Raw genomic sequence first — 12,541 nt, 5'->3', positions numbered from 1 at the left:
TACTTCTGTGAAAGTGCAACTTTTAACCATAAATTTCTGCAACCATAAGTACTTCTTACCATACCATTAAACTGCTCTTCAACAGGAAGCTGTCTAGTAACAGAATGTTTCTCCTGATCCCTTATTACTCACATTTTTGAGAATGAGGCACAAATTGTAGCTGAATCTGGTTCCTTCAAAGTGTTTTTGTAACACTGTTAAAACAATTGTTTCTGAAGCTTCAAACAATGAATAGGATATGCCGTTGGCATGTTAACATTAACTATCCCAGCAGTATTGTAATATTTGAATTTCTAAGTATTTTTTTTATAAACTTATAGTAGGTATTGTTGCAATTGAGGACTCGTTGTTTTTGCAGAAGAAAGCAAAACAAAATCTGAAAAAACCCCAAAGCAACAGCAATACAAAAACCAAACCCAAACCAAGCAAGCAGAAAACCCCAAAAAACCTACTCATCTCCCTGAAAACCACTGTATCTCATTTTGGATGTTTTTGAATAAATACACAAAGTGATAAGAGAAGTAATGCAGTAGCTTTATGTTACTCACTGAAGGTGTTTTCTACTTCAAATTTCTGTTTCAACAGTCTGTGTTCAAGAGTTCACCACTGCTGGGATGCTTTCTCTTTGGGTTGCCCCTGGGGGTCATCAGCATTATGTGTTATGGAATCTGCACAGCTGATACAGATGGAGAGGTATTTGAGCATGAGGGAGCTAAAAAGGAAAGTGGCGATCGGGAGCTCACAGACGAAGGCAGTGAGGAAGAACAAGAGGAGGAAAAGAATGGAAAATACACAGAACTTTCAGATGGAGAGCTTAAACAGAAAGACATAGTGGAAAAGAAAAAAGACTAACTTGTTTAGCAGAAGAATTCTCTAGAATTTCCAAATAGATTTATTTATTGAAGGTTTTCATTTATTGATGATCTTCATGAAAGAGGACCGTTTTGTCTTCATTATGGTAGTTTTAACTTGCATGTATTCAAATTTTCTCAGAAATTGACAGAAAAAAAAAATGGATGTTTTCTTAATTGTCCTTATTAGATTAACAAAGAGCAACTTAAACTGAAGAAATCTGCAGGTACAGTTGTATACCATTTTTGGAAGAGTTATGAATTGTTCATTTCCAGAACAGCGAGATAATGTTACTTGGCCTTACTGTATGTGATGAACTGCTACTTGTAATAGCCCAGCTAAGCACTCATTCATATAAAATTAAGGCTGAAAACTAAGAAAGATGAAGAGAGCTGTGAAGTCTTTCAGAACCTGATAGCTAAAGACAAGTTATGAATTTTCCAAGAAGTCACATCTTCTACCTGTTGCACATTATTATGAAAAAACCCACAAACCAAGAAGCTTTTCTGTTTTCTCAAATTAAATGTAAACTCGTATGAATTGGAGGACTGTTCTACCATGTAATAATATAAATATTGGCAGTCAAGAATGTTTACTTGATATAGGATGTGGGAGTTATATTCTAAGTTAAGTGTTTACTAGTGCTCTAGCAGTTGAAAATATTGGAAAACTATGTTATAAACCTTTTAGAACATGATTGCCTGTTGTTTTCTATGAATGCTTGCACGGACTTAGTGTGAAAGGTATTAAGTTTCCTAAATCCACAGCATAACTTGATAAAGGAAGACGTAAATATAAAGACCCTCTGACGATTTTGTATAACCCTCTAATGACAACCTTTTTGAATGATGTAAATTTGGTTTACAGTGTTTAATTGAGATTGTTATATATCTTTGAGGTAGTTGGTTTTGTTTGAGACTGTTACTTACTCTGAAGGAGGGAGTTAGTAGAGCATATTATTAACATTTATATAGATTGATCAATATAATGCATTTTTCTTACCTTTCTCATCATAAAATTTACTTTTAATATAACCCTGTGACTCTGAAAAGGACTAATTTGTGTCCAGGGTTAAAATATCCACGGGTAAGCTATACAGGAGCCTTTGGCATTAGTGTCATAGAGAAGACCACAGAACTTACATTGCTCCTCCTTGAACTATTCCTTGCTGGGTTTTTTTCTTCTTTTTTCCCTCTTTCGTTCAAAACTATATTACTTTATAATACAAATTATGATGTCTTCCTTATAAGGCAGCGTGATCACATAAGAAATTACTATGCTATAGCACTAAATTCAGGAATTTCAAATAAAAAACATGGATAAGCTTAAATAGACAGGTTTTTATTTGAGTAAATCTAATGATGCTATAGAATTGTGACCAGGGAAAACATTGTATTCTTTTTCCCTGTAGGACAGAAACTTGTTTCTTCTGTTTAAGTAGCTTGGTAACAGTTGGCTTCAAGTTGCAATGCAGAGTAGATCCCTGACTTGAAAGATGTTGTTATCAAACAGTATAAACAACATGTAAAGAGATTAGGGATTTTTTTTCAGAAAAATTCTGTCTGGTTTTGAATCCAACTTTTTTCCTTTTGAGTGGAGAGAAAAAAAATGAGTTCATAGAATACTGAGTAGCATGTATCAGATACCTTTTTTTCCCTCATTTTTTGTTTTCTCCATTTTCCTTCTATGAATTTTTTTTATTTTTGTCATTATAGCTAATTGTACATAGTGACTTAAGTTTTTTGTTTTGTTTTTTGTTGATGTTTAATTTTTTTGGCAGAGTTTTTGAGGTGTAGTTTTAGTACATATATGAAGAATGAGATGCTTAAAAATGTGTTTAGCAAGTTTTTTTAACATGGTATTGAGGTCCTGGGTTGTTTATTAAAAAAGTTTTAAAAAAAAATATAAATAAAAAATCACCTATTGAAAAACCTATAAATTTCTTCTGACTTCAGCATAACTCAGTGCTAATAGTCAAAATATAGGACTATTAAGGCAGTAATATGTTTTTTTGATTTGTCTTCTCTTTAAGATTTCAAGACAGATCAATTACATATATTTAATTTTGTCTCAGGCTGGAAACCTGCAGCTTTTGATGTAATAAAAAAACTTGAAGTGGTCACTGGAACACTGCTGTTCCTTCTATAGAGTGTAATCAAAATGAAAAAATATCTGAGTTCTGCTGCACTGCTAAGAGCTGTTTCAACTACGAGCCTTTTTTTTGTGGTTATTTTTTGTTTGTATTTATAATCAGTAGTAACCAGTTAACTTGGTGAGAAATTTTCTGAGATGTGGACCTGAGTAAGGATAAATACTGTGGAAGAAACAGATCACACTGGGGTCTGTTAAAACTGTAGCACTTAGTAGCTAGAGTTAGGAGTAAAACCAGTGTCTTGGTCACTTCTGAACTCTAATATCCATCAGATGGGTACTGAACTATTGAAAGTTAAACTTGAAATGTACTACTGTTTTCACCAAATCCATTTCCCAGCTATATTGAGCAAGTCACAGGGAAAAGAAAAGCGTCCAAGTCATATAGTGGGTGTCAGAAGTGATGTGAGATTCAGGCATTTGCTGTGGTCACACAAGAAATCTAGAGTGCTGTCTGAGGGGAGGGCATTTTATTTTTTTTTTTCTTCAGTCTCTAAAGGTTTCTTAAAGCAACTTCACTGTAATAACTTGGGATTCATAAAGTAATGCTACTTTTTTAAGTCAAGTGTAAGCTTTTTCTTTTTCTGTAATAAAAGACATTTAAAACAGCTTGTTTCCTTTGCTTAATTTACAGTGTGTTAGGAGCTTAGATACTACCCGTTGAGTAGGAGGGTGCTTCCTGGGATGCTTGTTGAAAGTGTACTTTAGGCCTCAAGTAACACGGTGCAGAAATGCAGCTGGTATTTTGCAGTATTAATCTCTGGAAGTAGGAGTTAATGTATATAAATATAAAACAAATGCATTTCTAGAAAAGAAATTTTAAAATACCACACTTTAAAGAGTTTCTGTAGCAAAGGGATGCTGAGGCAGACTTACATCTGTCCTAGCTTACATCTCCTTCTGGAAGCACTTGACACTCAGATGTGCACAGTCTCATGCTGCTTTGTTATTTACCTGGGCTGTTTTAACAGCTTTTGTCCACACCGTGGTGCTCCCTGCTTAACAGATGGAAGGACTGCACTCTCATACATCTGATGTGTTGAAGATGGCACAAAAGTGCTTAATTCTCTTGCAATATTTTGGTAAAAGTCTTAGCTTGCTCTGTTTAGGTCCAGAACTAATGTACCCTGTTCCTCTTTTGTCAGCATGTTTGGAGAAGTGATTGTATTTGGAAGAGTGGAAGGCTGGAGAGTTGTTCTGATGACAGCCAAAAGCTCAAGTCAGTGAAGAAGGTGCAAAACCAGAATGTATTTCCCTTAAGTTGTTAAAATCTCATGAGACTGCAGATGTTTCAGGTTTTATTATCCTGTGACAGACTGGCTCTCAGATCTTCTCAGGGAGCAAAACAGTTTTCTGCGGTTCTCTTCTCATCACTGGGCACACCACTAACAGATCGAATCATACGAAGCAGTTACACCTTATATTGCTGTAACCCACAAAGACAATTTTGCCAGTATTGTGCTGAATGCTTTGTTGGACTCTTGGGAGGTTTTTGTAAACTACCTAGGCAGTGTGCGTGTTCCTGCAGCAATTGGCTTTGATTTCTGAAATTTTAACCATTTTAAAGGATTACCATGACTATCCCATACACAGTTTACTGACATAAGGCACAGTTTAGCAGCTGATGTGAACTCTCCTGTTGTTGGCAAACTTCTTCTGCTTACACGCTAAGGAGTATAGAACTGTTTGCAGTTGTTTGGCAAGGATAAATAGGCTACAAGTATTTTACATAAAGCATTTTTGAATGGAGAATTGTGGCTTTCAACAAGAAAACCTGAATGAGATCTGTAAGGTCCTTTGAAGATGACTACTAACGAGAGGAATGGTATTGTTTTGTAGCTCAGCTGCAAGGTTGGCATAGTCTTCATCTGGGTTGATGACTGTCCTGACCAAATGGGTGGGTGGTTTTAGGTTGTCTTGAGTTAAGCTTTGTTAAGCTCTTAGGCTGACACATGAAGGGGATGAAAATGCATAGACAGGAGTACTGGGAATGGGAGAAAGGGATGGAACAGGGCTATGTATTTTCATATCAGTGTCCTATGCCTTGAATGAATAAGGTACATTTAACATACATGTATACGAGTGGGAGTTTGTCCTTCCGAGAGAAATCTTATCTTCTCCATTTATTTACAGAAGCCTTTGGCTGGACAAGTTTGCCTGGCATACAGTGACTAGCATTACTACCGAATCAAGGTTATTTATGCATGTTTATGCTGCCTCTCAGCAGAAATGTACACTCCAAGTCATTCCAAGTAGCATACTTTAATGATCATCATTTGTTCAAAACAAAAACAAAACCCAACTCCCTTTCATCTTAGGTTGCTACACTGCTACTTTAAAGGAATGACAATTTGGAGTGTACTTAAATTTTTGCTTAGGTGGCAATTTGTAGTCTTAATGCTTTCAGGAATTAAAGATCTTATCGATAATGTAGGGTTTGTCTTTTCATCTTAAAAAGTGTTTTGGAGGCTTTTTTAAATAAAAAAAACCCCACATATATTTCAACAGTTGTTGCAATTTCATTCTTTTTACTGGAATAGTAAATGTTAACTCTTAATCCAATGCAGACAATGTACTGTTCATAAATTGTGAAAGCTTTAAGTGGCTCAATACTAAAAACAAAAAAACTTGGGGAGTTCAGTACCTAAGTTTTTTAATCTCCTCCCAAAGTAATTTTTTCTTTTATCACTGAGTTATTTTTACTTGGAACTGACATTTTTAAGAGAAGTGCAGAAGGAATGCATATTTTTAGTCTTCATGGCTCACTGATGAAATCCCAAAATGCTTCTATCCCATCTCGAACTGCCACAGGTTACAAGAGACAGTGCAATATATTGTGGTGTTGATTTGAGATTTATCTGATCCTACTGTGAGGTAAGAAGTATCAAAAGTCTTTTTGGAGTGGGTGGAAGGAGAAGAGGAGGTAATTTCTCAAAGGTAAATAGAAGTATTGTTCTCTGTTGAGTGTCTCTGACAGACAGACATCCCAGAAGATGAGAAGTACTCTTTGAAATGGATCTTCAGGCAGCTGCAAACTTCTTGTATCACATTATTATGATTTAAAATAGAAGATTTCTAGAAGAGCGAGGGTAAGTAACATTTGATTTCTAGAACAGGATTTAAATACAACTATGAATCTGGAACATAGTATATTTGTGTTTTTACAGGTTGCATCATGGTTTTTTATAATTTAAGCAGTCTTAGAGAGGAAAGCCTTCAATGCATTCATGTGAATCTATGTTTCCAGAGAGCAACTGGAATTCAAACATGATTCAGAAGCACGGGGTTCTTTCAGTGTGCTGTAACTGTATCAGCTTCAGATGTCAGAAATCTAAATGCCAAGATATACTAAAAATAAGACTTTGAGTTGCTCATTTAGTTTTGTAAAGGCTCAGGCCATGTATAGAAAATTAGTCCAACTCAGGCATTGTGTGTTATCTGATGGATAATGATTATCTATGACTTAAACAACCTTGAGAAAAGAAGTTGCAAACCTTCTTTTGGTTTCGTAAATAGTGGTTATGAGGTGGGAGGAATTTTTCATACTGACATCCTTAACTGTTGCGTCTAAAAGGTGTGATCTTGGCTAGCAACATGCAGCTAGGCTCATAGGGGAAGGAAGTTTGCAATGAGGGCTAAAGGTATGATGATCTTAAAGTAAGACTGTTCCTCATGTTAGTCTACAACGGAGGCTAAGAAAGAGTTCTAAAGTAAGAGTGTAATAAAATAGTGAAGCTTGTAATATTCACATCCAAATAATATGCTACTCTATCATACCAGTCATCTTAAAAGAATGTTAGAAAGACTCAGGTTTTGTCAGGATGCAATGCACCTTGTTGGTAAGAAAAAAGGAAGGTTTCCATAGCACTTCTTTTCACTTGTTCCATTGAGAAGAAAAAACACCTCAGTGCAGACCCTTGGTATGAACTATCAGTGCTGAGCTCCAGCACTAGTTGCTTTTCCCATGTCATTTCCCAGAAGCGGGAGCCCTCCTGCATATAGCAGTGGCTCTGGAAGCCTGTGTCACACACATGTGGGTCAGCCCCACAGTGGTTTTCAGAAAGAATTAGAAGTTGGCCACAGTGAACATGAGCTGGAAAAGTGGTGATAGCAGGGACTTCAGGAGCCCCAGCTTTGACACACAGGGCGTGTGCTTCTGTGGACAGCCATCTGAAGGCACAGGGGAAAGGACACCCTAAACACTTCAAAAAGTCGTCATTGCATTGCTGTGATGATGTATCATAAGGTGAGGAAGAATACATGAAGTACAGAGGTGAGCAGACACAAAAGCCTGTAGGCTATTTCCTCTGTTCAGGCCCATGTGTGCTTGTTTGAAGCTGGGACAAGGCCATTTCATTTTGGGGACAGCAAGCTCATGATCATAGATGTAGGCTGGCCTGTGCCTTTTGGTCCTTGGGCAGTGGACTTGCCCTGTCATGTTTAAATTAGAGTGTAGACACACCATGGAGCATTAAGTTCAGTTCCTGGCCATCTTCTGTTGACATGGAGTGCAGTTTTAGGCGAGTTACTTAGGCCATAGTTTCATTATAGTGCAACTTTAATGACAGTGCTGGCTTAAGGAGTTTCTATCCTCATGCCTTTCTAGGCTGTCCTTCAAATTATGGCCAGGCAATCTGTTGGAAGAACAGTGCTGTGAGTGGAACAATGAACTGATCCAGGTGAATACAACTCCTTGGACAGAACATTGTGCCAGAGTATGAGAGAGCACCAAAGCTTTGGAGGCAGCAGCAGAGTGAGAAACTTTTTTATGGTATTTCATGACAAGCTGGCTGTGCTGACTTAGATATTTATTTTGCCCTTTGCTTTCTCCCTCCAAAAAACAAAGGTGATCTGGCTGAGTCCTTACTTGAAGAGTGAAGAAACAGTGGGTTGCTATCTCAAGATCCCTCTTTGAACAGTAAAGTAATATTGCTTATAATTCTCCTAACATCTCCTTTCTAGGAGACAGTTAAAATGGAAGAAGAAAGATCAGAAGCCTTATCAGGTTAGGATGGAATATAACTAGGTAAGAGTGGGAAGGATGACACCTCAGAGCGTTAACTGTGTGGAGTCACTGTCATAGTGATCGGATGACTCACTAGGTTATACATTTGTGGATAAATTCTGTTTTAGAGTTCTACATGTGCGTTTAAGCCCACATAAGGCCTGAAGTCTGAGTCCACACTCAGCGATCCTTTTCATTTGTGCATAACTACTTATGCAAATAACTAAGAGAAACAGGAGCTACATTATAGAAAGGGACAGGATTTTGACATTTGCATTTTAGTAGAAAAAATTGTTTCATGTGTAGAGAAAACAACTAAAGGAATTTTAGACTAATCCATCTGGTGTCTAACAATTGCAAATTTTTGGTGTAATTTTCTGTATGAGAATCTAAGAGCTTTATGAGGTGGATAGATTTAAGAACTGTTTGAAGAGAAGGTCAAATGAAAATCTCACATCTGAAATGCTTACTTTTTAAGCACTTTCCCCAAGTTAGATGAGAACAAGGTTGTAACCTTGGAGAAACAGAGAAGGCAGTACCAAATGCTTAGATATATTATGTTCCCAGTAACTTGACAGGAAAGCAAAAGGCACCTTTAACCAGCAGTGGCCAAATGTGTGCTGACAACTAGCAACAGCATTGACCACTCCCTGTGGCTGAAAAGTCCACTTTCCTCAAGCAGTTGGTCATTTGCTTGTTATATCTAACAACTTGTTCTGGTTTGTTTACCTTCTGTTTCCTAGTTCTCTAATTTTCATTATCTCCTTTTGTATTTTGCCCTCTAACTCTTTTACCATCCCAGTTTCCCCTACACCTTTCCAAGTTTTTTTTTATTCTCCTTTCTTTCCCTCCCTGCATATTAGCAGCAATAAACATACAGAAAAAACCAGATAATTATGAAAAAATCTGTAGTTAGAAATCTTCATTCAGGCTACTTGTGTGGCCTCTCAAGTTGTTTCATAATGATGTTTCCTTAGTGGCCCAACATGCCCAGTATTCTAGTATTTTACACAGGTTTGCTCATTAATTTTGACTGGCTGTCTTGAAATTAATAGGCTATTTTACTATTAAAATAACATGAAAACTTGTTCCAGGTAACTTATGGATTTGAGATTTATATGCAGTACAGAAAACATCTTCTCTTTGAGCCTTCCTTTTGGGAGTTACCTCATTTCACTCCTATATTTAGAAAATTGGAGAATTTTAGATTTGTCCCTTTTGAATTTTTGCTACACTTAATGAAGAATTTAAGGCTTTCTTTCAGTGACAAACATACAGACAACCATTTGCTAATTAGTTTTGTCTTGACCTCAGATGATAAACGTGGTCTTGCAAACTTCTGTTTTTTCCCCTAGCTAATTATTAATTTCCATGATTACTGTAGATACAAACCTATTTGCTGCTCTTGCTGTTCATATAGTTAATCTTTGGATTAGCAATTGATGTCTAGTTAATTAGAATATGGATGCAGAACATATATTTTTCACATTGAAAAGCAGTGATTTGATTTTTTTTTTCAGAGTCCTTTTCTTTCCTCCTTATCTCCTGTTTTTATAGTTTTGGTGCAATCTAGAGAAAGCAGGTAATGTGATCTAGAAGTGAGTAATTTTAATGCAATGGCACAATGTCTGTGGAAAACACAGTGGTTACTGTTGAAGAGAAGTTGATATGTTTGTTCTCTTGGCAAAACTATTTTAACTGAATAAAGCTGATGTTCTTTGTTTTTCCAGACTGCCACAATGGCACTCTTGATTCTCATCTAGCCAAGGTGTATTGATGGACACCTCTTTCTCCTTCCCTTTCTTTGTTAATGTAAATATAAACAAACTAAATGAAAGCAAACTGCTGGGTTCCCCGTGAAACTGATGAGCCACATGGGTAGTTCTCATGATGAAAATATCTCATTTTTGTTGTTTTAGACATGACCAGTGCTTCTGTAACATTCACAGGAATAATTCCCAATTAGTCCAAATAGTTTATACTCGAGTAGAACTATGAGTTCTCTATGGATTTTTCAAACCTTTCTACCACTGCAGTTTATTACCTTTCTGCAACATAATTTTTTTGTGAATTGCTTGTTTGCTAATGGTATTATGTTAACAAACTTCTAGTTGTGCAAGCTCTAAATTTCTATGCAACCTGCAGAAATGGAACAGGAAAAACGATGATCCAGCAAACTCTCTTTTGTAGTATAAAACCCCCAAACATCACAAATTAAAAGTTAATTTGCCTGTATTCATTAAAGCTTAGTATTAAGACTTCTAAGTAGTGTAATTTCTAGTATCTGTGTCTGCTGCAACGAGCTGAAATGTTCCATTTTTAAATGGTTCTGTTTAGGCTATGCCACAGCTCAGGTCTCTCAGAAAAAATTGAATAATTAGCTTGGTCCTGCAGCATTGTAGTTGAGGTCTGTTAAACTGTGGTTCATTGAAATATTTGAGCCATGGTCTCCGAAAATGAATGACTAAATTAATATGTAACTTAAACAGAAGTCGATCTACAGATTGTTCAAAGCAAATAACCCCCCCTTTCAACTCTCTAAAACACAGCTGTTAGAAACAGATTTTTAATTTGCTTTGCTTTCATTGCTTTTGCATTCCACTGACCATCAGGTTCTTCAGCACCTTAATGCTGTTTCAGAGTAACTCGCTGCATAATGGTAAATAAATTAATAATTTTTTAGACTCCATATATCTACACAGATGCTATGAGATGTCTTTTTATGTGGATAATGTAAGCATAGTAACAATTGAACTCTCTCTAAAACAGAAAATCTTAATGAGAGGAGACAAAATATAAAACTTCAAAATAAATTTGTCATTAATAAAAAATTTTATACCTAGATCACACAGGTAAATGGTACCTAGGTGTTACTAGATCACACAGGTAAAAATGTTAGTATACTTATTTAAATTAGTATGTATGTCTTTTTAGTTTAATATATTCACGAGAGGGCAATATTAAAGGATTGTTTAATTATTCATTCTTTAAGTCTTCTGAGATTGAAGAAAAGGTTCACACTGATGAATAAAAAGAGAAAAAGATTATAACTGTCAGTCATTTGTATAATTCAATTTTTTAACAGCATGTGATTCAATTACTGTGAAAGCTGGTAGAGAAAATATAGATTTCTTTTTTTTCCCTGAAAAATAGATTTAGAATGCCATGAGTAGTCTGTTCCACAGAAAATTAAAAGACCATCTCTGTAGTTAACACTTTGCATTTTTCAACGCAAATTAGGACAGTTCTGGACAATTGCTTGTGAGAACAGACCATGGAATTTAATTGGGATTTCAAGTCTTAATCTTCCAGCAGTTCCTCTCAGTTAATATGGTAATATTAGTAAATACCAAGTCTCTGAATCTGTGTGTTAATGTCGGATCTTAGTAATTAAAAGCCTAATCCAGTCTTCCTAGTGCAAGGCTGCTGAAATATGATTGTATATTTAGAAATAATTAAATTGGAAAAAAAAAAGCATAGCACAAAAACATCAAAAAATAATGTTTTCAAGTCTTGTCCTTTAATGTTTTCTCTTTGCAAGTCTTCTAACATGTTTCATTCACGATCCCCACAGCTTAGAATGTGCTTTGTGACTTAGGTACAACTGACCAATAAAACCCAGAAGAGGATTTTAATGCTTTAAGTTTGAAAATAATTGGTCAACATAGTTTAAAATTCTAACATATACATTTGAGAGAAAGATGACTGTCAGTTAAAAAGCCCTGTTTCTCAAAAGAGAGACTGCATTGCTGTAATGAATCACAGGTTTGATTCAGCTCTAAAAAAATAGATCCATGGATTCTGTGTTTAAGTTAGGCTCAAGTTAAAGTTGTAATATTAGTTGTAGAGCTAAATTATCACCTGCAAACTGTTGTGTGGTTTTTATGAACAGGTTTTCCTAAATGCTTTGATTACCCTCTTGAGTTATCTTTTGAGCAATCCAAAATAATACCTTTCTGTAGAAAGGTAATGTACCTAAAATGGTGAATTTGCTTGAAAATTACTCTTCTGTGCTGTTCCAAGTGGGCTTACAAAATGTCAAGGATAATGCTATTTCCTAATAAAAATAGAAATCAACCCTAAGTTTTTTTCTGAAACATCTGACTAGAAACTCTACGCATTTGTTTTTACTGTTGTAAGCCATTCAGGAACACACTATTTTTTTCCTGCTTTTTGTTTGTTTGTTTGTTTTGTTTGTTAACTGGGAATCTATTTAAATTTCTCTTTTCTTAAAGGAAAGTCAGGTTAATAATACATCTAATAAGGAATAATGCCATTTTTCTTTTATGTTCTGTCATTTTTACCTATTTTTTTCTCCAAAAATTTCTGCATATGTTTTTTTAAATAAAGAGTGTCAGCTGAGTGTTTCACAAGGTTGTGTTTAACATATATGTAGCCAAACTTTTGTAAGTTTTATATCATCCTGATGGATTGTCAGAACAGATACTTTCGAAAGGTCAGTACAATAGCAGGATACAGATTTAAATATCTCTTTTTCATTGTATAGACAAGGATTGATATATAAGCAAGATA

General features: G+C 35.6%; 2 protein-coding genes across 4 annotated transcripts in view; both read left to right on the top strand.

Annotated features, from left to right (window-relative positions):
- Window positions 1–3,611, top strand: part of TMX3 (thioredoxin related transmembrane protein 3) — a 29,817-nt gene extending 26,206 nt beyond the window's left edge. Inside the window, exon 16 of the mRNA XM_050315101.1 lies at window positions 586–3,611. Within this exon, the coding sequence (XP_050171058.1) occupies window positions 586–852 (267 nt within the window). The 3' untranslated portion in view covers window positions 853–3,611. The remainder of the gene's footprint in view (window positions 1–585) is intronic.
- Window positions 3,612–5,641: 2,030 nt separating this feature from the next.
- The window catches only part of LOC126644231 (protein-glutamine gamma-glutamyltransferase 5-like), a 32,323-nt gene continuing 25,423 nt past the window's right edge, over window positions 5,642–12,541 (top strand). Inside the window, exons 1-2 of one of the 3 annotated variants that reach the window (XM_050323302.1) lie at window positions 5,642–5,877; window positions 5,969–6,092. The gene's annotated coding sequence lies outside the window, so the exon portion shown is untranslated. Of the gene's footprint in view, window positions 6,093–12,541 lie in introns of all 3 variants that reach the window. The other 2 variants (XM_050323313.1, XM_050323322.1) reach the window with 2 other exon arrangements.

Source organism: Myiozetetes cayanensis, unplaced genomic scaffold, assembly GCF_022539395.1.
Source record: "Myiozetetes cayanensis isolate MyiCay16 unplaced genomic scaffold, myiCay2020 scf1, whole genome shotgun sequence".
Classification (NCBI taxonomy): Eukaryota; Metazoa; Chordata; class Aves; order Passeriformes; family Tyrannidae; genus Myiozetetes; species Myiozetetes cayanensis.
This window is presented reverse-complemented; position numbering and strand designations above follow the sequence as displayed.